General features: G+C 47.0%; 2 protein-coding genes across 3 annotated transcripts in view; one reads left to right on the forward strand and one right to left on the reverse strand.

Annotated features, from left to right (window-relative positions):
• The first annotated feature begins 592 nt into the window (after positions 1–592).
• Positions 593–12592, forward strand: MORN4 (MORN repeat containing 4). Of its 2 annotated transcripts, none has more exons than XM_084749581.1 (5): positions 593–793; positions 8769–8935; positions 9963–10077; positions 10925–11034; positions 11350–12592. In XM_084749581.1, exons 2-5 carry the CDS (start codon positions 8800–8802, stop codon positions 11496–11498), a joined length of 510 nt encoding a protein of 169 aa, XP_084605707.1. In that variant the 5' UTR covers positions 593–793; positions 8769–8799; the 3' UTR covers positions 11499–12592. The 2 variants fall into 2 exon arrangements, with proteins under 2 accessions (XP_084605707.1, XP_084605708.1); XM_084749582.1 differs by having other exon boundaries at positions 598–793; positions 8769–8866.
• A 5779-nt stretch (positions 12593–18371) lies between these two features.
• HOGA1 (4-hydroxy-2-oxoglutarate aldolase 1) overlaps positions 18372–23152 on the reverse strand; it is a 29033-nt gene continuing 24252 nt past the window's right edge. The window contains exon 7 of the mRNA XM_084774066.1: positions 18372–18688. Coding sequence (XP_084630192.1) covers positions 18539–18688 — 150 coding nt within the window. The 3' untranslated portion in view covers positions 18372–18538. The remainder of the gene's footprint in view (positions 18689–23152) is intronic.

Genomic DNA, 23152 nt, shown 5'->3' on the forward strand with positions numbered 1-23152 from the left:
TGTCTCTCCGTACCTCCGGCATGAAATAAGTCCCATGGGAGAAGCAACAACGACCATGGCTTTCCAAGCCTGGAAGAACTTGCCGTCGCGCTGCCCGTTCACAGTTCCGTAAACAAACGTATGGTTACACGTTTGGGATATTTGGGAACAGCATTTGGAAAGATTTGCTCCAATAATGGCACCTGTACTTTAAATACAAAGAATGTGGGACATAACCAGTGCCTATGAGTGCAAAAGTGCAGCGCCTCACTCTTTGTAAAACCAAGCTCTAAAGCGGGATTTAGGTTCTCTTCATACTTAGCGGTGAGCTGCTGATGAATCCAAAAATCACAACCTCTTGAGCTGGTGGCCACTTTGAACACACGTTCCGCCTTATTTAGGATTAAAGTCTGAGTCTGGAGGTCTCTGGAGAGGTGAAACCTGGGTCCTCCTCTTCTGTTGAGGTTATTGAAATGGGGCAGTAGGCTCAGCCCCACCCCTCTTTTAGATCTTTGGCCCAGGCTCCCAAAACACTGGGCCCCTTACAAAGATGGCACGGAAGAGGGCTGGACCAATGGGGAGTGGCGTTGCTCGCGGTTGCCTAGGTAACAGCCAATGAACAGCGGGAATTGTGCCCAGTGCGGCCGCTAGGGATGGCGGCGTCCAGTGGGGCTCGGGCGGGTAAAGGTGGCGGAGGGGAAGGTGGCACTGGGGAGCTGAGAAGAGCAAAATTCCTGGCCGCTGGAGCCCCACGTCGAGTCGGGGCGTGACGGTCGTCCCCCAGAGGCCGAGCTCAGGTTGGCCCGCGGCGCAGGTGAGAGGAGGACACGGGAGTGTGGGCCACCAGGTGGGGACTGAGGCGTCAAGCAGGTGACCCAGTCTGGGGAGCGAGCCTCTGTCCCGGCTGTACTGACCAGGAGGTGGTAGCTATGAAGAAGGTGGCAGCGAGTGGGATCCCAAAATTGGGTTTGGAGTTTCGATTCCGAGATCGTAGCCCCGGAGAACACAGGGCACTGGCTATCGAGAGGGGTGTGCCTGGTTGTGTCTGGAGGGAACGCCAGACCTGTGGGAAATAAAGAACCTGTGGGGTGGGAGCAAACCCCCAAAAAGGACAGAGCCAGGCTAGAATGAAAAGTGCAGAGGGAGGTCGGTTGTCTGATGAAGGTCTAAGGCTTTGTTTGATCTGGGACGCGTCTGTGCCACAGGTAGGGACACGTGCCACATACTGAGGCTTGGCGAACGGGTTGTTTCAGTTACTTGGTGGATGTCATCTCTGCAATCCAGTATCCATGAACTGCTTAGGTACTAACCAAAGTAACTTCGCTATACCATAGCCTTGCACAGGCATTCTCCTTTCCTTTAGCATAAAATAGTGTCCTTACAATAACACTCCTGAGAGCCTGTCACCCTCGTGTCGTTGTCTTTTTTTAAACCTTCATTTTGGAACCAGTGTTCTCTTTTCACCGTCTTGATTGTTCTCTTTTCACCGTCTTGATTCTAATTATCCCACATTCTTCCTAAATAAGAGATGCTTATAACAGTACCATTGTTTACTTTTCAGATTGAAGAGGGATTAGAGTTAAAAATTTAAAAACCTAGCCAGGCAATGGTGGGCACGCCTTTAATGCCAGCACTTGAGAGGCAGAGGCAGGCGGATCTCTGTGAGTTCGAGGCCAGCCTAGTCTACAAAGCAAATCTAGGACAGCCAGGGCTACACAGAGAAAACCTGTCTTGAAAAATAAAACAACAAAACATTTCCCAGCCACGCCTTTAATCTCAGCACTCAGGGAAGCAGAGGCAGGTAGATCACTGTGAGTTCCAAGCCAGCCTGGTCTACAAAGTGAGTCAGGGCTGTTTACACAGAGAAATCCTGTCTCAAAAAGAACCAACCAACCAAACAACAGTATTCCCAGTTTTCTACTCCTTGTTCACTTTCTCCTCCAAAAACCCATGGTTGCTTCCTTTATAACTAAAAGACCTTTTGTTAGACTGCTTTCCCAAGAAAGGTGGCTTTGGGGACAGTTTGGGGACAAGTGTGGATAGTTACTGGGGTATAATTATCCTTAGGTTGGGGGAAAGATTTTTGGTATTTTGTTTTAAAACTTAATTTGAGCAGGACGTGGTGGCACCTCAGGAGGCAGAGGCAGGTGGATTTCTCTTGAGTTCAAGGCCAGCCTGGTCACAAAGTGAGTTCCAGGACAGCCAAGACTACCAGGAAAGACCCTCTTTCAAAAAAGCAAACAAACAAAAGCTTCTTAATTTAGACAAAAGTTACCGTGAATGCACAAATGTTCTTCAGTAAACTTGATTTCTAAAAAGGAGAGAAACAAGAGCCTGGAGAGATGGCTTAGCAATGGTGTTTGCTGCTCTCACACAGGGGCCAGGATTCAGTTCCCAGCACCCACAGGGGTGGCTCGCAGCCCCCTATAACTCCGCATCCAGGGGATCTAAAGTCATCTTTGTCTTCCATGGGCCCTTGCACACACGTAGTGTATGTACACTCATGCAGGGTCACACATATGCACGATCAATTAAAGCACTCTCGGAAAAAAATGAAAACAACTTCTCAACACTGTCTTAGAATTCTGTTTGGAAGAAAAACATTAAGACAACAAAGGCTACGGTCTCTTTTGCTGAGCAATAGGATGATGGATTACAGAGATAAAAATAGCAATTTCGGTTTTATGTTTTGGACTGATCTTTTGCAGCTTGTCCATCAGGAGTGCAGAAAGGGTGGGTGTCTATGGGCGTCTGTATCATCTTGGCTTGTGACTGGATGCCATGTGTATATCCAGAACCTAGGGCATCAGTTTTCTTCAACAAGATTATATAAGCAAGTATCGTAAACGCTGACTTGTGTCCCTCATTAAAGTACTGGCTTTCCCATCTTCGTTCATACTGGATGCACTTTATTAAATATATTTGTCTCCGCTAACTGTGAATTATCATGGTTACTGGTGAAATTCCCTCCTGGCCTCACGCCTGCGCAGCGATTAATTATCACCGATAGTTACAAGACTCCTAGGGTAACGTTCAAACACTGTGCCAGGTAGTGGCAATATCAGCTATTCGGATACATGTAGCAGTTTCTAGACAAATGTATTCAGCTGTAGCCTGAGACCCTTGAGTTCTACATACATTCCTTTTAATTAGCATTTCTGACTTCAGTGTTGAGACTGGACATGGTCTTGGCAAACAACATCTGAGTTTACTATATCTTTCCAGATCAAAAAGGAATAGAAATTTGTTGTATGTACTCTTGAAAAGCAGCGCAGAATGGTGTCAGTAGTAGGTTGACAGATGATGTTCTGTTTATTATCTCTAAACAACAAACTAACCCAAACACTTAGCAGCTTAAAACTACCCCATGATGCTCCCAGCTCCTGTGGGCCAGGAACCTAGACCTGACATTGTGGTGGTGGCTTCTCTTTATTCCATATCTCTCAGGTGGGTGGGATCAGTGTTTGGAGCTGGACTCAGTGACACCTTCACTGATGCCTGGTCCTGTCTGAGCTAAAATGATTAAAAGATGAGAATGCCCCTAGGCGCGCATGTAATTCTGGCACTTGGGAGGCAGAGGCAGGTGGATCTCTATGAGTTCCAGGCCAGCCTGGTCTGGTCTCCAAAGAGAGTCCAGGACAACCAGGGCTTATCACACAGAGAAACCTTGTCTCGAAAAAAAGAAAAAAGAAAAAAATGAGAATGCTGGGTGTTGGTGGTGCACACCTTTAATCCCAGCACTCAGAAGGCAGGTGGATCTCTCTGAATTCGAGGCCAGCCTGATCTACAGATCAAGTTCCAGGACATCCAGGACTCCTGGCCAGGAGAAACCCTGTCTCAAACCTCCCCACCACAAAAAATGGGAATGCTAGCTGGAGCAATAACACATGTCCTGCCTTGGCTGCCTTGTTACTTGGGAGCCTCCAGATAGTATATTCTATAAATAACATTTTATCTGCATCTTTACTCGTGTGTGTGTGTGTGTGTGTGTGTGTGTGTGTGTGTGTGTGTGTACTTGCCGTGGTATGCTTGTAGAAGCCAGAGGACAGCTTGCTGGAGTCAGTTTTCTCCTCCCACCATATGGGTCCAGGGGCAGGCACCTTTCCCTGCTGAGCCATCTCACTGTCCCAGTCAGGTGACCTTAGGTGTTGCTCAGGTCTCAGGCTATGGATGTAGCAAGGAGCAGCATGAATGTTTGTGATGAACATCACTCCCATGGTGCTGTACCTGAAGCAGTCCAAGTCTGGTCAGATTTAGGGAGACATTGCAAACATCTTTAGAAAATGTAGTCTACCGCATTTGGTAATTAAAAAAAAACCAAATTTTTAGGGGCCAGAGAGATGCCTCAGCAGTTAAGAGCACTGGCTGCTCTTCCAGAAGTCTGGAGTTCAATTCCCACCCACCACGTGATGGCTCACAACCATCTAGAATGGGATCAGATGCCCTCTCCCTGGCATGCAGGCAAATATGTGGATAGAGCACTGATACATTAAAATCAATAAATCTACCTTTTAAAGAATTAAATAAAAATTCAAACTTCATCACTTTCCTTCAAATATTTAAGATATTGGGTCAAGAGCTGACAGCGTAACAACAAAAAAGGATAGATTTATAACTTAACAGCAGGGCTAGTATTTTGCCCATCGATAATCCTCAAACAGTTCCTCACCCCACCCCACCCCTGTGTCTATGGAACACGGTGAGATGCCACTCTGGAAGTTCCATGTAGCCTTCATGAAAAGTAAATAGGTACAAAAGTATTGTCTCCCTGAAGCCCTGTGTATCCGCTCCTTAAACCTCACTGCAGTAACCCACCAAAGGCTGAGTGAAGAGAAATTGGCTAACCACCACCAAACACTTAAAGAAAATGCCCTTATCTTACTATCTTCTAAGTCTAGTGACAGACTTCATCGTGACCGTACAGTTACAAAATGTAGCCAAAGATGTAGCCCTTCAGCCAAGCATGGCGGTGCATGCCATAAGCCCTGTACTCAGGAGACAGAGGCAGGGGAATCTCTGTGAATGCAAGGCCATTCTGGTCTACCTAGCAAGCTAAAGGCCAGCCAGAGAGACCCTGTCTCAAAACATCAAACACACACACACACACACACACACACACACACACACACACTCACATACACTCACATACATACGCACTCACTCATACATACACACACATAAACATAGACATACACACTCATACATGCACACCCTCACAAACAGACATACACACACACACTCATTCATGTACAGGTGGGTGTGTTTTGAATAGTTAGGTGGCAATGGGTTTTTTATTTTGTTTCTTGAGACAAGGTCTCATCTGTAGCCCTGGCTGGTCTGGAACTATAAGAGGTCGGCCTGCCTGTGCCTCCAGAGTGCTAGGATTAAAGACATCATGACACCATGCCCAGCATGTTTGCAGTTTGTATCATCGTTTGACTTTGAGTGCCATGAACTCATTCAGTTTTAGAAAGAGCTAAAAATGGCCTGTAGCTATCAGAGTACCTTAACTCCACTGTAGTTTTCTCTTGAAGTTCTCATGGAAAATGTCTTATCTTTCTCTAATTAATGTTGTATTTGCTGAGGAGCCACATTGACCTCGTCCCGAGCCTGCTCTGATGCGCGACTGGTGATAAAAGAGTTTCCGTTTCTGTGCAGCTTGAAAGGAAAGGAAACTGGTTGCTGGCATCAGGCCCACAAGTATTTAAGGATTATCTCCGGTTCCATACACTAGACCTAGGCCCTGTAGTCAGAAGGAAAGATGCATTTGTCCTGTTGGCATCAGTCAGGTGCCTGTGAGTGAGCCTTTGGGTTAATTATTCATCGTGGAGATCTTTAAGTTGTAATGCTCAGTGTCTCCCTATGGCCATAGTCCACTGGCTTTCAAGTGGGAATCTAATGATGTGCTCATTAAAACTACAGCTTCCCAAGCTCCAGCTACACAGAATGTGACTCAACAGGTTTGACCTGGGGCCTATGAATCTGCACTTTATCACTTGAGAAAACATCGTATTGCTAAACTATAGAAAAGATGAAAGGGGTGAATAAAAATATCTAGAAAATTGAAAAAAAAAACACCTCTACTTATTGATTCTGTTTGCCTCTGTTTATACTTAATGGTATCTTAAATATCTATCTCCTTTCTTTGGGATATCCTTGAATACCAAATTCTTTCAGAGCTGGGCGGTGGTGGCACACGCCTTTAATCCCAGCACTCGGGAGGCAGAGGCAGGCAGATCATTATGAGTTCGAGGCTAGCCTGGTCTACAAACCAAGTCCAGGATAGCCAAGGCTACACAGAGAGACCTTGTCTCTGAAACAACAACAGTAACAACAAAAAACACTAGTCCCCAAAGCTACTGGTATGCTTCTTTTTCTATGATCGACTTAGCTTACTTTCTGCTCTCGCTATATTTTGTCGCCACCACTATCCACTCTTAGGAATGTGCCAGTTCTTACTGGGTGATGCCACACACCTCTAAGACACAGTGGCTTGAGACAACTATTATTTCTTTGTCCAGTGACCAGCGAGTCATTAGTGTGGGTCTAGGCTCCGAGGGCAGCCCTGTAGGTCTTGCTGAGTTCATGGTTCTGTGGGCAGCTGAGACGGTTACTCCACGTGATCTCTCCTCATCTAGAGCATTAGTCTGGACTCATGCATTGGAAGCAGAACAGGTCTAAGCGCAACGCTAGGCAAGCCCGGCGCTTCTCAAATCTCTGCGTTTATGTGTCTGCATTCTCACCCTTGGTAATACTCCACCAAGTAATGCACATAGTCAACCCAGACTAAGCCAATTCTGGCTCTTGGTAGGAGGGTACCTCTTCCTTGCAAGCTTCTCTGACTGGACTCTGCTGCTCCAGCCCCCAACCCCTTTGTTGTCACATTCATTTCCCTTGACCACTGCTTTCATCCTTACAGTCCTTTCACAAGCCCATCCCCATCCCGGCCTCTGCATACTCCATCTCCCCTAAGTTAGCTGCTACAGTCTCTTCTGCCCCATTATTCAGAGAGTGCTATAAACTGGTCCGACCTAAAGCCAGAGCCGGTCAGCATGAAGGAAGGAGGGGCCAACATAGTCAGGTAGGGTTGTGCTTGTCCCGGCTCTGCCACCAACAAAATTTTTGTTATGAGTGGTTTTTTTGTTTAGTTTCTTTTCATGTGTGTATGAATATTTTTGCCTGTGGGTTTGTATGAGCACTGTGTGCTTGCCTGGCACCTACTGACATCAGGAGGAGGTCTTGGATTCCCCTGGAATCGGAGCTCAGATGGTTGGAAACACATGTGAGGCAGGGAATAAAACCTGGCTCTTCTGCAGGAGCAACAGTGCTCGGTTGGCTCTCTGTTTCTTAACAATTAAACTTTATTATACAACCCAACTAGCTTACACAAGGGGGGAAAAAGGTTAAAGGGAAAAAAGAGTGAACCTTCTGGTGTCCATTCCATGGGACGGGTCCCTAGGTGCCTCTGGCCTGCGCCCTGGTCTGGCCTGTTCGCTCAAGCCCAATCTGAACCTGCTGCTCCTCACTGACCTCTCCACCTGCCTGTCTCTCACGAGCAAGGGCTGGTCTCCTCCTCCCATGGAGGGCCAATTAGAAACACAATAGTCCAAGTGGAGTCCCTCAGTCCCCTTCCTGAATTCCAGGCCCAGGATGGCTCCATCTAGTCTATCTCAAGGTTAATCTCAGGGAGTATCCATGCTGTGTCCAAGGGCAAAGCCCGCCAAGAGTGCTTTCACCTATGACAAAGATTACAATCCTTGCCATGGTGCTATTTTTATTTATTTATTTATTTATTTATTTATTTTTGGTTTTTTGAGACAGAGTTTCTCTGTGTAGCCTTGGCTGTCCTGAACTCACTTTGTGGACCAGGCTGGCCTCGATCTCACAGCGATCCGCCTGCCTCTGCCTTCCAAGTGCTGGGATTAAAGGCATGCGCCCCCATGCCTGGCCTGCAACAAGTGCTCTTAACCACTGAGTCATCTTCCCAGCACCACCAGAAAACTTTTCAACCACTCTGAGCATCTGTTTTCTCATCTGTAACATGAAGGAGTCTGTTTACATCTGGGAGGTTCTCCATAGATCCATCACCCCCTCAATCCGCCGTCTTCTCTAGCCAGACCAACTTCCTGGTTTTCCTCTGGATAACTTGTGTTTCGGTTGCTTTTTTACCTTATTTGCTGCTTATTTTTGTTTCATTCTTTTTCCTATTTACTTATTTTGAGACAGTTTCATGCAGCTGAGGATGACTTTGAACACATGATCTGCCTGCCTGTGCTTTCCAAGCACTGAGATTTACAGGCATGTACCTTGGCTGTGCTGAGGCCTGATCACCCCTGCGCTTGCTGATTTCTGCCTTCTGGGTTGACACAGACTTCATTGAGGGGAGACTGTTTTATACATCTGCTAAGCACATAGTATGCATCAAGTAGATATTTGCAGATTTAGCTTCCATTTCCATCCCAAGTCACAGGAAACAGAAGCCGGCTGAAAACTTTTTTTGTTTTGTTGTTTTGCTTTTGAGACATGGTTTCTCTGTGTAACATCCCTGGCTGTCTATAAACCCTCTTTGTAGACCAGGCTGGCCTCGAACTCACAGATATCTGCCTGCCTCTGCCTCCTGAGTGCTGGGATTAAAGGTCTTGGCTGAACACTTTTAACAGAAGTAGGGGGGAGGGAGGTGGTGGTGGTGAAGAGGGTGACTTGTGAAGTGACCTGAGGTAGTATGTGCACACTTAGCAGAGCACAGCCTCTAGCCCTCCCTGTGACACTGGTTTCTCTGTTTCTTATAGTTGTCATCCTTTCCTTCTGTAAGCTGCCACCATGACCCTGACAAAAGGTTCCTTTACCTACTCCAGCGGGGAGGAATACCGCGGCGAGTGGAAGGAGGGTGAGAAAGACCCCGGGGGCAGCCAGCTCCTTCTGAAGATCTTCATTCTCCGGCAGGACTCAGTCCCACGTACAGCCTTGCCTTTATGTCGGGGCTTTTAATGGAGGAACTAGAAATGAGTTCAATCTTCCTACTTCCGGATTTTTGTTGTGTTTTGCTTTTGCTTTTGTTTATTGTTTTTGTCGGTTGGTTGGTTGGTTGGTTTTGTTTTCCACGACAGGGTTTCTCTGTGGAGCCTTGGCTGTCCTGGACTCACTATGTAGACTAGGCTGGCCTCCAACTCACAGAGATCCGCCTTCCTCTGCCTCCCGAGTGCTGGGATTAAAGGCATGTGTTACCACACCTGGCTCATCACTTCTGGATTTACAGTGCTTTAACATAGTCTGTTGTCTTAAATGTGGATGTACAATTTATTTGTTTATTATTTATACAGTATTCCATCCACATGTGTGCCTGCACCAGATCTCATTATAGGTGGTTGTGAACCACCATGTGGTTGCTGGGAATTGAACTCAGGACCTTTGGAAGAACAGACAGCGCTTTTAACCTCTGAGCCATCTCTCCAGCTCTGGAAAAGGAATTCTTCTGGGTGCAGATTAGAGAGTTCAGTCCTTGAAGAGTTCAGTTCAATGAATCCATTGCAGTGAATCTTCAGATGTTAAGGAAGATCCGGAAATAAATAAAGAACCTGAAGAATAAGTGCCATTCCTTTTTACAGTTGAAAGTAATCTACTATTAGGAACAACAAACTTCCTTGGAGTATATATTAAAATATACACTGTATTTTAAAGTAGAAACTGTATTATGAGCACTTTAAGGGTTCAGTTTGGAAACCCAACTTGGCCACTTGCATCTCAAAGGTTCAGTCCTAGTGAACCCCGAAACTGGCCTTTCCACTTACACAGGGGGAAGGGAAGGTTTTTTGGATTTTGGTTGGTTGGTTGGTTTGTGTGTGTGTGTGTGTGTGTGTGTCTGTGTGTGTCTGTGTGTCTGTGTGTGTGCATGTGTGTAAGGTTGTACAACATGTGGGCTGCTGAGCCAATGAGAAGGGACACTGAAGCTGCCCCGTCCCAACCTGGTCCTTATCTTTGCTCAGGCCGGAGACATGGCTTTGGTCAACTGATGTTTGCAGATGGTGGCACCTACCTGGGTCACTTTGAGAATGGGCTGTTTAACGGTTTTGGTGTACTGACCTTCTCAGATGGCTCAAGGTAAGTTAGTTCATTCCTTTCTCAGTCTTTGAACGAATGAGACTCTGATAAAAACTTGGGAGCCAGGTGCCTTTAATCCCAGCACTTGGGAGGCCGAGGCAAGAGGATCGCTGTGAGTTCGAGACCAGCCTGGTTTAAGTCCAGGACAGCCAGGGTGACGCAGAGAAACCCTGTCTCAAAAAAAACAAACAACAACAAAAACAACTTGGGGACCTGGCGAACTGTTCAACCCTGACCTTGTCCAGGCCTTAAAGAAAACAGACAAAGGATGAGAAGCTCTTTTATTGATTGCTGTTTTAAATTAACTTGTATTTATTTGTCTGTTATTTACTGGTGGAGGGTGCACCAGAGCACATGTGAAGGTCAGAGGAGTCAGTTCTTCCCTTCCACCATGTGGGCCCCCAGGATTTAACTCAGGTCATCAGGCATGGAGACAGTTTCCTTTGTCTACTAAGCCATCTTGCCAGCCCTTATTATTTTAAAATAGATGTAAGAGGCAGGCATGGTGGCATCTGTCATCCCAGCACTGGGGAGGCAGAGGCAAAAGTATCTTGAGTGTGAGGCTAACCTGGGCTACATAGCAAGACTTTGTCCCTAAATAAAACAAATATATCAAATTAAGTAGTTGTGAAATTGGAAATGACAAGAGGCGAGAGACCCTCTCCTCTTGTCCTCTGACCCTTCTTTGCTGCTGGGGAATGGTGCAGGTGGCACTGTTAGAGCTCTGAGATGGCCAGAGCTTTGTTCTGTGCCTTGACTAATGCACACATTAGCAACTGCTTGCCTCAGTTACCCTGGACAGTTAATCCACCCACTAAATGCTAACCAACATCTTGTGTCTCTGCAGGTATGAGGGGGAATTTTCCCAGGGCAAGTTTAATGGTGTCGGAGTCTTCATTCGATATGACAACATGACCTTTGAGGGGGAATTTAAAAACGGCAGAGTAGATGGTTTTGGTAAGTGTCTGCTCAGTAGGATGGTAATTTAGGCAAGTGTAACTCAGGTACTCTTCCCCCCCTCGCCGCCCCCCCCCAAGAGAGGGTTTCTCTGTGTAGCCTTGGCTGTTCTGGACTCACTTCGTAAACCAGGCTGGCCTCGAACTCACACCAATCGCCTGCCTCTGCCTCCCACAGTGCTGAAATCACAGGCTTTGGGGACTTCTTTATTTTATCTGTGACTCTCCAGGACGCGTCCATAACTTTTTCTTCAGCCCCTGCACATCAAGCTGACCTGAAACGTCAATTAATGGCTCCTCTCTGTCCCCCTCAAAGGCTTGCTGACTTTCCCTGACGGTTCTCATGGGATACCCCGCAACGAAGGGCTGTTTGAAAACAACAAGCTGCTGCGGCGTGAGAAGTGCTCCGCTGTGGTTCAGCGCGCTCAGAGCGCCTCCAAGTCAGCCAGGAATCTCACTGCCTGACAGAGCGTTGGGCACAGCTGGAGAAGTTATCTGTAAAGTGACATCCCTTGTAAAGCGTGCGAGGTGAACAAACGAACCAGATATGAGAATGACCGTGGCGCCACAGCCTGTGAGCTGCTCTGTCACCTGCCAATCAGGACCTGCGCAGTCGCAGAAAAGCGTGGAGGATTCTGGCCCCAAGACCTTGCAGCAGTTCTGTCCTTCCCTGGCCCTTATGTGCTCAGAACAGGGGCTGCCCTTTCTTCCTTGCGGTTACTCCCTACGACCGAAGGCCAATGCTGTGGCCCTGTCTCCATACAGACTAACCCCATCTCACCCACCCCTACACAGATGACCCCAGCCAGTCCTGTGTGCTACCATGGAGAAATCAGGAAAAAGACAGGGGTCACTTAGACCACAGCAGCTCTGTTAAGTCCAGGCCAGAGCTTTTCTGTGTGCTACCCGCCTCATTCACTGCATTTGGAGGTCTGGCTCCACGCCGGCCTCTGTGTCATATTTCTCCTCAATGTAAGAGAGTGGATTTCTTCTCCCTCCAGCTTTACAGTCAACTGTCTTCCTCACCTGGGTTACAGCCGACAGCCCCATCCCGGTCTGTGCCTCTTGCTTCTCTTAGATGTCAGACAGGATCCCTTTATAGAACAGCCAATAAGAAACTAGTGATAAAGTAACTGTGACTGTATTCACTACTCGCTTCAGGGCAAAGGGCAGACCTGCCCAGGCCTCGTCTGGGATGACCTGAATCCCAGGGAAGGCTTGCACTGAGAGTTCCTTCCCCGTGCACCACTGGATCACACTCGCTGACCCTTGGGTACTGATAGACTTGGGTCCATCCTAGTGTGAACTGTCTGGCATTGGCGCCTCTGTTTGACTTGTGACTCTTCAAGCAAGAGTCCCACCCTCAGGCCTGGGACAGATCTTCCTGCCAAAATCATCACAAGGTCCCCAGGTAGCCTAGGTCCCAGCCCCAGGTCCCATCCTCAAATCTCCCTCATCAGCAGACTGTGGTGGAAATTATAGCTGTGTGCCTCTCTTTAGTCTCTGAACTGTACTGTAGGACAAGTGTATAGGAATAAAGCGATCACCAGAACTGCCTACACTCAGTGTTCGGGACTTTCTGGGGCTTGGGGGGGCCTCATGAATAGCAACCTGTTTGCTATTTGTGGAAACCAGAGAGGTGCTTGGAGCTAATACTGAACACTTCGCTACATCATGTCATGTTTCTCAGAACCCCTGTGGGGAGCTGGAGAGAGAGGCCAGTCGGAGAAGTGCTTGCTGTGCAAAGCATGGGACCTGAGTTCGATCCTCAGCAGCTGTGTAAAACGCCTAGACTTCCAGGTCTAGGCATTCAAGACTGCCCAGCCAGCCTAGCTTAGTCTAGTTACCAGGCCCAGGTACCAAAATGGATGGTCCTGAGGTTGGCCTATGGCTACACATACATCCTCTGTGAGGTGGAAGGCCTGAGGTTTTTAAAACCAACAGGCTCAGGTTGTCAGGGCTAGTAAAAGGCAGGGCTGGATGGGATTTCTATCCTACACTTTGATTCCAGCTCCCTCCGCTGGATTCCTTTCACCTTGAACATCAATGTATACAAGCCCCAAGACCAGCTATTGCCAGACCCACTAGGTGACCTTAAGCAAGTCAACTCGTCCCATGTTTCCCTTTTCTTTTTCTTTTTTTTTTTTCCTGCACTGGAGGTGGAACACCCCCACTGCACTAGCTCACTTATTTACACTTCTTACCTCAGACTTCCCTACAGCACAGGCAGAAAGGTATATTACAGCTAAGATTTGGGGAAATTAGGGAGCTACCCCAAGGCCTCAGAGACACCAAGTGTCCCGGGGCTGTTGAAGGCCTGAGGCTGAGCTCTTCAGCCAGCTTTATGGCTGCCTCTCCTAGCCCCAGATTTTTCCCATCAGCCCTAATTCTGTAAGCCTCACTGCTCTGGAAGGTGACTGTGAAGTGAGCCCTAAGCTTTGATGCCACCAGATGCCTGACTCGCAGTTGGTGATTATCATTTCTAAGTCTTCTCTAGCCTCTGCCCCAAGCAGGGACCTATGATCTATTTAAGGAGTAATTTAAAACGCTTGTCTTGGCTTTTCTGCCGCTGGCCCTGTATTACCACCAAAATGGGATGACCGCTTTGGAGAAGGCAGCGCGTCTTTTTGATTCCTGTATCAAGTGTTTCTAACTATCTCAGCCGAGACCTTTTGCCTCTCGCTGTCTGCCGTTCAAAACCAATGGGAAAGCTGGGCAAATGGCTCAGTAAGCAAAGTGTTTGCTGCACAAACATGAGGGCCTGGGTTTGGGTCCCCAGCACCCACACATAAAAAAAAAAAGCCAAGTGTAGCAGTGCATGCCTGTAATCCCAGCACTGGGAAATAGAATCAGGCACATCTCAGACACCAGTATCACCAAAATGACAAACTCCAGATCCCGTGACAGGGGAGAACACCCTGACATCACTGTCCCCACATTACCTGCATGAGTAATTGCACGTTGCATTAGTAAATGCAGATACCCATTGACAAAAATAATTTCCTAAGATGTCCTAGGCTACCTCTCTAATATTGGGCTGTCTGCTTGAAATTATTAAGGCGTCTCTCAGGCGAGCCATGCAGGCTCCACCACCTTTAGGGAAGTCCTTGGCATCTGGCCAGGAAATCTACTATACAGGAATTCAAGTTTCACTTGGTATTGCTTATTATAGTGCCAAAAAAATTAGAGTGCCTTCAGAGAAAGGCTGGTCCTACCTCAGTCCCAATCTTCATGCCTAAGCTGGCCACAAGTCTTCTAGAGTGTACATCCAGTGTCTAGCCACTAGGTGTCATGATTTACTAACGTGACAAGGCCCCAGGCTGCCTTGGTCATTCAATAGTGGGGATCAGAGTTAGAGACAAGACTATGACAGGAAAGCGTTGGGAAAGGGTGTTGTGGCTGGAATGCAGCTTGGATGCCTTTCAAGAACAAGGGACACAGTCTGACTTTCCAGCCACATCATGCACTCACTATTAAGATTTCTAGCTTCGGGCTGGGCGTGGTGGCGCACGCCTTTAATCCCAGCACTCGGGAGGCAGAGGCAGGCGGATTGCTGTGAGTTCGAAGTCAGCCTGGTCTACAAAGCGAGTCCAGGGCAGCCAAGGCTACCCAGAGAGAACCTGTCTCGAAAAACAAAGCAACAACAACAAAAAAAGGATTTCTAGCTTCAAGTTAGAAGTAACAGTCCCCTCAGTAACCAGCTTCCCTGGCTTCCAGCTGCAACCCCTATCCTTTCGCTAGGTTCCCTGGTTCACCCTTAGCTCAGAAGAAAGTACCCACAGTAGAGACAAGTAAGAAACTGTTCCTTCCTGGTATAAGGTCTCTAGGGACTCTATGTGGAGTGCATGTGTGAGAAGCCACAGGCTGTGAAAGAGGAGCTTACGGGAAAGCGTAGCGGTAGAATAAGAAAGGCCCCCACAGGCTCACATATGTAAGCGCTTAGGGGGCAGTACCATTTGAAAGGATTAGGAGGCGTGGCCTTACTGGCGGAAGCGTCACTGGAGATGGGCTTTGCAGCATTCAAGCCAGTCCCAGTGGCTTTCTTTTCCTGCTTCCATTAGATCCTATAGAACTCTCAGCTACCTCTCTAGCACCGTGTCTGCCCGTGTGCCCCGATGCTTCCCACCATAACAATAATGACTTAACCCCCTGAAACTGTAAGTCCCAATTAAATGCTCTTCTTTACAAGGGCTGCCATGGCCATAGGGGCTCCTCACGGCAAGAGAACTAGGACAGAAGTTGGCCCTAGGGAGCGGGGTACTGCAGGAACAGGCCTGGCTGTGCTTCCTGGTTGCAGAATGTGGACTTTGGGATTTAGGACTAGAAAAGCAGTGTGATGCTCTAAGTGGAGTTTAACGGGCCATCCTGGTTAGGAGCATGGGAGGCAGTGGTGCTGACAGCAATGTAGATTAGGATGGCTAGGCTCAAGAGGTTTCAGAGGAAAGCAATATTATTAAGTGGCCTAGAGACTGTTCTTATAATATTTTGTAGAAAAATGTGGCTGCTTTTTGCCCTGTCCAAAAAATCTGCCTGAGGTTGGATTAATGGCATTGCAGAGATTTCAAGACAGCCTAGTATTGACTGTGTCATATGCTAGTAGTGGCCAGTCTTTTTTTTTTTTTTTTTAACTTGCACTGATGTTTTGCCTGCATGTATGTCTGTGTGAATGTGTCAGATCCTAGAGAGTTGTGAGCTGCCATGTGGGTGCTGGGAATTGAACCTGGGTCCTTTGGAAGAGCAGCCACTGCTCTTATCCTCTGAGCTACCTCTCCAGTCCTAGTGGCCAGTCTTATGCAGATCTATAATGAAATTTAGCAAATGTGACAGGAGAAAATATAAAATATAGAAAATATAAAAGTTTGAGAAAAAGAGCACCAGGAAGTGGAATGGAACTAAGTTGAGGGCTCAAGGAGATTAAAAAGAAGTTTAAAGAAAAGCCTAGAACTAAATGGAATAAAGGGAGTGATGACTTTGAGACCAGACTCCTCCCAGCTACACTTTTGATTGCTTTTCTAGACAAGGTTTCTCTGTGTAGCCCAGGCTGTCCTGGACTCTCTTTGTAGACCAGGCTGGCCTGGAACTCACAAAGATCCACCTGCATCTGTCTCCCAAGTGCTGGGACTAAAGGCATGCACCACTACCACCTGGCTTAGCTAAACTTTCAACTTGTGAAACAGAATTAAGGAAAAGCTTACACGGTAAAGGAAACTGTGGAAAAATGAAAGCTAATGAAAATTTATTTGAATGAGGGGACCAAGTTCTAGCTCCAGTGAGCAGCAGAACTTGGCAGCTTCAGCTTTAGAGTCAAGTGTAGAGGAAGTTTAATTCAGCAACATGGCTACCTTGGCTGGAATACTCACATGCCCTTAGTACACACCTTCCCAAACAATGAAGGAAAAGATAGTTTGTAGAAAGAAGCAGCCATGTTTAAAAGTGACATCTAATTGAGAGGCAGACAAAGTAATCAATCAGAGAAAGACTGGACATGAGTCAGAACAGGATACACCCAACTCGCACCAGAACAGACAGGAAAAAGAGGACTCAGGAGAACATCACAGAGGGAGGAGGCAGTTTTATTGGGAGAGTTTTACAGAGATCAAGGTAGGCACTGTTGAAGACAGAATGAGCCAGCGAATGAGGAGCCAGAAGATTAGAACATATTACCAAAGTTAGTATAAGGCCAAGCAGAGCGATTCAACTCAGAAGCTAAGAGAAGGCAGCTTGAATCAGTCATCTTGGAGAGACGCTTTAAGCCAGAACAGATTAATTGAATCATCCAGCCCAGAGCTCAGAAACTCTAGAAAGGGTGAGCTTATTCAACAGTAAGTCTCAGAGGCTGAAAACATTCTAGGCCTAGATTAGATTGTATGGAGGCTAGAAGCTTCCAGGACTGGGCCAAGGTTAGCAGAGGCAGTAAGCCTCTGAGACAATGGTTAATCAAGAGAATAAAAGTTACTTTTACAGTCAAGGACACAAGGAAGGGGTTGTGGAATCTCCCTCCATGAGTAAGGAAAAGCTGCTAAGACCAGATGTGCGTCATGAATGTCCCTGCATGGAGCCGGAAGAGGCCATAAGAGTAAAACCTGGCTTTCAGTGGAGACCTCAAGATGTTGGAGATGGCAGAGTCATGGGATACCTGCAAAGGAGAGCTGCTAACAGGGTGTGGAACCAACCCAGGAGAGAAAAGTGTGTTGCAGTCAACAAAGTTGAAGGGAGTTGGAGATCTGTAGAACACTTTGACAGTAGACAGTAGACAGAGAGGCAGAGTTTGGAGTTTGCCCAGCTTGTTTCTGGCCTTGCTTTGATCCAGTATTTTCTATAGATTTCTCTTTTGGAATGGTATATTCTGTGCCATCATATGTTGGTAGTATCTGTTTCAGGGTTTGGTTTTGGTTTGGTTTGGTTTTTTGAGACAGGGTTTCTCTGTGTAGCCTTGGCCGTCCTGGATTCACTTTGTAGACCAGGCTGGGCTTGAACTCACAGAAATCTACCTGCCTCTGCCTGCCAGATTGCTGGGATTACAGGTGTGCCCCACTGCCCAGCTTCTTGAAAATATCTGATCTGGTTTTTTGGGGGGGGGGTTGTTTTTTGTTTGTTTGTTTGTTTTTCAAGACTGGGTTTCTCTGTGTAGCCTTAGCTGTCCTAGACTCACTTTGTAGTCCAGGCTGGCCTTGAACTCACAGTGATCCATCAGCCTCTGCCTCTCAAGTGCTAGGATTAAAGGCATGCGCCACCACCGCCCAGCCTTGATCTGTTTTTTGTTTGGTTTTTGGTTTTGTTTTGTTTTGTTTTTTTACAGTGAGTCTCAAAAGAGATTTTGAACTTTGGGCTTTTAAGCAGTCTTAAGACAGAGAACTCAACCAGGCAGGGCAGAGGCAGGCAGAACTTACAGATTTCTGTGATTCAAGGCAGCCTGGTCTACAAAGAGAGTTCCAGGACAGCCAGGGCTACACAGAGAAGCCCTGTCTGGAAAAACAAACATACTAACAAAAAGACTGGGAACTCATTATAATATGGCTACAATCCTATGTGGGCCAGGGAGTGGAATGCGATGGTTTGAGTAATAATGGCCCGCCAGGCTCATATATTTACATTTTTAGGGAATGATGCTATTTGAAAGGATTAGGAGGTGTGGCTTTACTAGAGAGAGTGTGTGTCACCGGAGGTGGACTTTGAGGTCTTCAAAAGCCCAAGCCACGCCCAGGAGCTTTCTTGTCCTGTGCCTATGGATCTGGATGTAGGACTTTCAGCTCCCTCTCCAGCACCATGTGTGCCTGCACGCTGCCATGCTCCCTACCATGATGATAACGGACTAAACCTCTGAAATCGTAAGCAAGCCACAATTAAACACTTTCTTTTATAAGAGTTGCCAAGGTCACGGTGTCTCTTCACAGCAGTAGAACACAGACTACGATAAATCCTAATTTCTAATGCCCCGCCCCTCTTCAGGCAGTAGGAAGAGGAGTCCCAGACAGCTCAAGCCAGGTGTGTCTTCCTGCTTGTCATCAAAGCCAACCATTGTTGCTGAAATCCAAGCGCAGTGCCTCCTCCTCAGTGGGGCTCAGCACCTGCAAGGGGGCACGGCAGGGGCCTCCATAGTAGCCAAACCAGTCCATGGTTTTCTTCAGCCCTGGTATTCCGAAGCGCCGGGTCACCTGAGAAGAAACGCTTGTTAGAAAAGTCTTGAGAAAGAAAAAAAGAAAAGACTGCAGAGCCCCCCCACCCTCACCTCTGACACACACCTACCCAGACTTTGACATCTGTCCTTTCATAAAGTGGGAGTTCCCACCCTCCTGTAAGGAACTCTAATTTGTAGTGTCCAGGGTGCATTGAGAACCCAGATTTGGACACCAGAAGCAGGCTGGTTACAGAGAGACTTAGTAAAGAATATTCCTTTGGGCTTTTAGGAGAAAAATTCCAGCAAGAAGAGGGGCATTCAGCCCTCATGCTGGGCTACAAGGCTGGTCTGGAAGGCGGCAGCAAGGCTGAGGACCAGAGCACCACCTGTGCCAGATCGCTGCTCCACAGCAGACCTGGCTAGCAAAGGAGGAGATGGCTCTGTGATAGCCTTCTGTGGGAGAGTACCCCAGACCCTTAGCCCTCAGCATCAAGGTCTCCCCGCAATGCCTGGCCTTATTTAAATGCTTTCACAGAAAATAATATATCATTAGCCAAAGGAGGTCTTTTATATAACTGTATTATTACATGAGCAACTTATATTCCCTAGAAACATGAAGGGGCTGAACAACATGATCGCTAAAGGTTTGTGTATTACAGTGGGACACCAGCAGCTACTGTCACAGTTTTAAATCATACAGGGAGCCGGGCGTGGTGGCGCACGCCTTTAATCCCAGCACTCGGGAGGCAGAGGCAGGTGGATCGCTGTGAGTTCGAGGCCAGCCTGGTCTACAAAGTGAGTCCAGGACAGCCAAGGCTACACAGAGAAACCCTGTCTCGAAACAAACAAACAAGCAAACAAACAAACAAACCAAAAAATCATACAGGGACTTTTACAGACTAAATGAGGCATCCAGTTTCTTTCCTTTTGATATAGAAATTGATCGGATATATGGGATTGAATCTTTGATGGCCTAAAAGCTAGGAAAGAATTCATTACTTAATAAGGTTCCATTTGGAGGGAAGGGAAACATTAGCCGTACAGGCTTCGCAAAGGGTAGGGATGGATGATGGATACCTGCCTTACAACTATCCACCACTAGAGGGTAGCCATCGTCAGCAAACATGCTTTCCCACCCGTGATGTCTTAATAGGCTGGCTTTTAAAAGCCCCGAAGCTTTGTAGGTGTCAAAAACCTCCAGAAAATGAAACCATGAAGAACCTGGACGAAACCTTGTTCCTACCACGTATTTCTGGAGATAGCCACTGCACTTCTGGAGAAAGGGCTAGCTGTTTGGGTGGCAAAGACCTTAAAAAATCCTAAATATAGCCTGGGGCAGAAGGCTGACTAGGTGGGAAGGCAGAAGGACATCCCCTTGGACAAGGACAGTGACATCAGGCTGCTGTTGGAGTGTCTGAGCCTACAGCTCAGGCAGCAGCAGCAGCAAGATGTTCCAGGCATTCCTGAGTGTGTGCCCAGGCCTGGCACAGGAGGGCAAAGCCTGAAGGGTGGGGCAGGATAGGGTGAGATGACCTCAGCTTTAATGGCAGCTGGGCTTCCCATCTTTGGGGGAGGGGGCGGAGGGAGGCGGTGAGGGAGAGTGAGGGGGGGTCCTTCTCTCATGTGAGTAGGCCAAGCCTTCTCCCCAGTGGGATGGCCAGAGTGTTCAGGGCAGCCTGGGCCTAGCTTAGCTAGAAGGCTTCATTTCTTGCAAGTTCTTAGAAGCTATCGACAGAGCCACTCCCGGGGGAAGCTCCACACCCAGAGAGAAGCCAGCTTTTCTTCTCAGCAGCCCTTCCTCTAAAAGTAAGGAGAGGACTCAAGCTGGAAGGAGACCGGGAACATTTCCACTGCTTGCTACAAAGTGTCCCTGGCAGTGTATTGGAGAGATAGCTTGAAATCTTGGCTCTGGGGCTTGCTACAAAGTATCCATGGCTGCACAGTGGACAGATAGCTTGAATACTTGACTCTGAATCAGGACTTAAAAGCAAAAACAAAATCAAGGTAAGCCTTAGAAGTACAGGCTGATCATACCAGCAACTCAGGAGGCTGAGGCAGGAGGATCACAACTCCATGGCCAACCTGGGTTATAGAGAAGTTCAAGGGCAGCCTGGGCAATGCTGTGTTTGTTAGTTTGATTTTGTTTCTAGAAATAGGTTTAGGGGAAAAAATATTTTAGTGAGTTTGTTCCCATGAAAGCCAGCAAAGCAGAATGATAATGTTTAGTTACATTTAAGATATTTAAACCTAAAGTAAGTAACAGTCTCTGTTTTATATGTCCACTTTACTATATATTGTTTTCAACCACTTGAGTGTTCAGGGCAGGAGGGGTCACACTTGGGAAATTACTTAAATGTTCACACTGAAGAAGATAGAGCTATTTGTGCTTATTCTTTCCAATGGCCACGGATAGACACTCTGGATATTACAGAAAACAGGAAGCAGAACCTGTCCAGGGTGTGGGTCGCATGGCTTTAATCCTAGCACTTGGGAGGCAGAGGCAGATGGCTCTCTGTGAGTTCCAGGCCAGTCAGAGCTACACAGAGAAAGCCAGTCTCAAAAAAAAACATATAAGAAGGAGCTGGAGAGGTGGCTCAGTGGTTAAGAGCACTGTCTGCTCTTCCAAAGGTCCTGAGTTCAATTCCCAGCAACCACATGGTGGCTCACAATCATCTAGAATGAGATCTGGTGCCCTCTCCTGGTGTGCATGAAGACAGTATACTCGTATACATAAATTAAATAAATAGCTCTGAAAGAAAGAAAGAAAGAAAGGAAGGAAGGAAGAAAGGGGGTAGAGAAGGGTGGGAGAAAGAAGAACCCGCAAAGCAGCAAAGACCAGCTGCACGCAGTACCCACTTGGCAGCTCACAACCATCTATAACTAGTCCAGAGCTCCCATTAAATCACCATGGCCACATGGTTTCAACTGGAAAATTCCACGAGATGTTTGAAGATTTAACTTCAATTCTATATCACCACTACCAGGGAGCAGAAGACCGAGGGCCACTTCCTGAGTTTATTTGATGAAGTTAAACCAGACTCAGTGGGGAAAGAAGAAAGAATGGGAGGAAGGAGCGAGGGGAGGAAGGAGCGAGGGGAGGAGGGAGAGAGAGAGGAAGAAAAAATAGACCAGTATTCCTATGCCTCATGAATATAGACATAAAAATTCTTTTTTGTTGTTGTTGGTTTTTGTTTTTTGTTTTTTGAGACAGGGTTTCTCTGTGTAGCCTTGGCTGTCCTGGACTTGCTTTGTAGACCAGGCTGGCCTCGAACTCACAGAGATCCGCCTGCCTCTGCCTCCTGAGTACTGGGATTAAAGGTGTGCACCACCATGCCTGGCCTAGACATAAAAATTCTTAGCAAAATATTGATAAGTGAAATTTTAGCAATATATGAAAATAAATAATGCTCTGACTAAATGAGGCTTGTGCCAGGAATGCACACACCTGTGTCAGTATTTGAAAAGTGGTTAGCCAGATGCACGACTTTAATCCCAGCGCTCGGGAGGCAGAGGCAGGCGGACCTCTGTGAGTTTGAAGCCAGCCTGCTCTACAGAGTAATTCCAGGACACACAGGGCTATGCAGAGAGACTCTGCCTCAAAAAGCAAAACAAAACAAAAAGTGATTTGGGGGGTGCAGGGATGGAACAACAGTTAAGAGCACTTGCTGCTCTCCCAGAGATCCAGGTTCAGTTCTCAGCACCCACATGGGTAGCTCAGAACCATCTGTAACTTCAGTTGGTCTCCATGGCCACAAAACATGTGCATGGTGCACGTACACACATGTAGGCAAAATACCTACACACATTAAAATAAAAATACATCTTTTTAAAAATGATTATATAGTCCACAGGCTAAACATACAGTCGTATGATCATATAAGTCACTGTGAAAAAATGTTTGAAAAACTCAGCACTCGTTAATGATTTGTAAAAATTCATAGGAAAATTGGAATAGAGAGTGGTATTCTCAATTTATAAAAAGCATTTACAAAAGCCCAGAGCAAAGCCAGGTATGGTAGCGCATGCCTTTAATTCCAGCACTCGGGAGGTAGAGGCAGGAGGATTGCTGTGAGTTCGAGGCCAGCCTGGTCTACAAAGCAAGTCCAGGATAGCTAAGATAACAGAGAAACCCTGTCTTGAAAAACCAAAAAACCAAAAACCAAAACTAAAAACAAACAAACAAACAAACAAAAAATCCCAGAGCAAGCGTTATACTTGTGGTGAAAGGCTAAGCGCTTTCTCTTTAAGATCAAGAACCAGGAAATATATTCAACCTGGTACAGGAAGTCCTAGTCAGTGCAGAAAGGTAGGAAAGGTAAATAGAAGACGTGGATCAAGATGGACACAATTAACTCTCCACACGTGCAGATGACATGAAGTCTGTGTGGAGAACTGGCCGCTCACTGTCCACATGTGCAGATGACATGTGTCTGTGTGGAGAACTGGCCACTCACTCTCCACACATACAGATGACATGTGTCTGTGTAGAAAACTGGCCACT

The sequence above is a fragment of the Acomys minous genome (genome assembly GCF_964271855.1).
Source record: "Acomys minous genome assembly, chromosome: 2".
NCBI lineage: Eukaryota > Metazoa > Chordata > Mammalia > Rodentia > Muridae > Acomys > Acomys minous.

Coding starts and splice junctions, on each gene's coding strand:
- MORN4 (XM_084749581.1), top strand. CDS start 8,800: ATGACCCTGACAAAAGGTTCCTTTACCTACTCCAGCGGGGAGGAATAC. Junction 8,936..9,962: donor CCGGCAGGACTCAGTCCCAC/GTACAGCCTTGC, acceptor ATCTTTGCTCAG/GCCGGAGACATGGCTTTGGT. Junction 10,078..10,924: donor ACCTTCTCAGATGGCTCAAG/GTAAGTTAGTTC, acceptor GTGTCTCTGCAG/GTATGAGGGGGAATTTTCCC.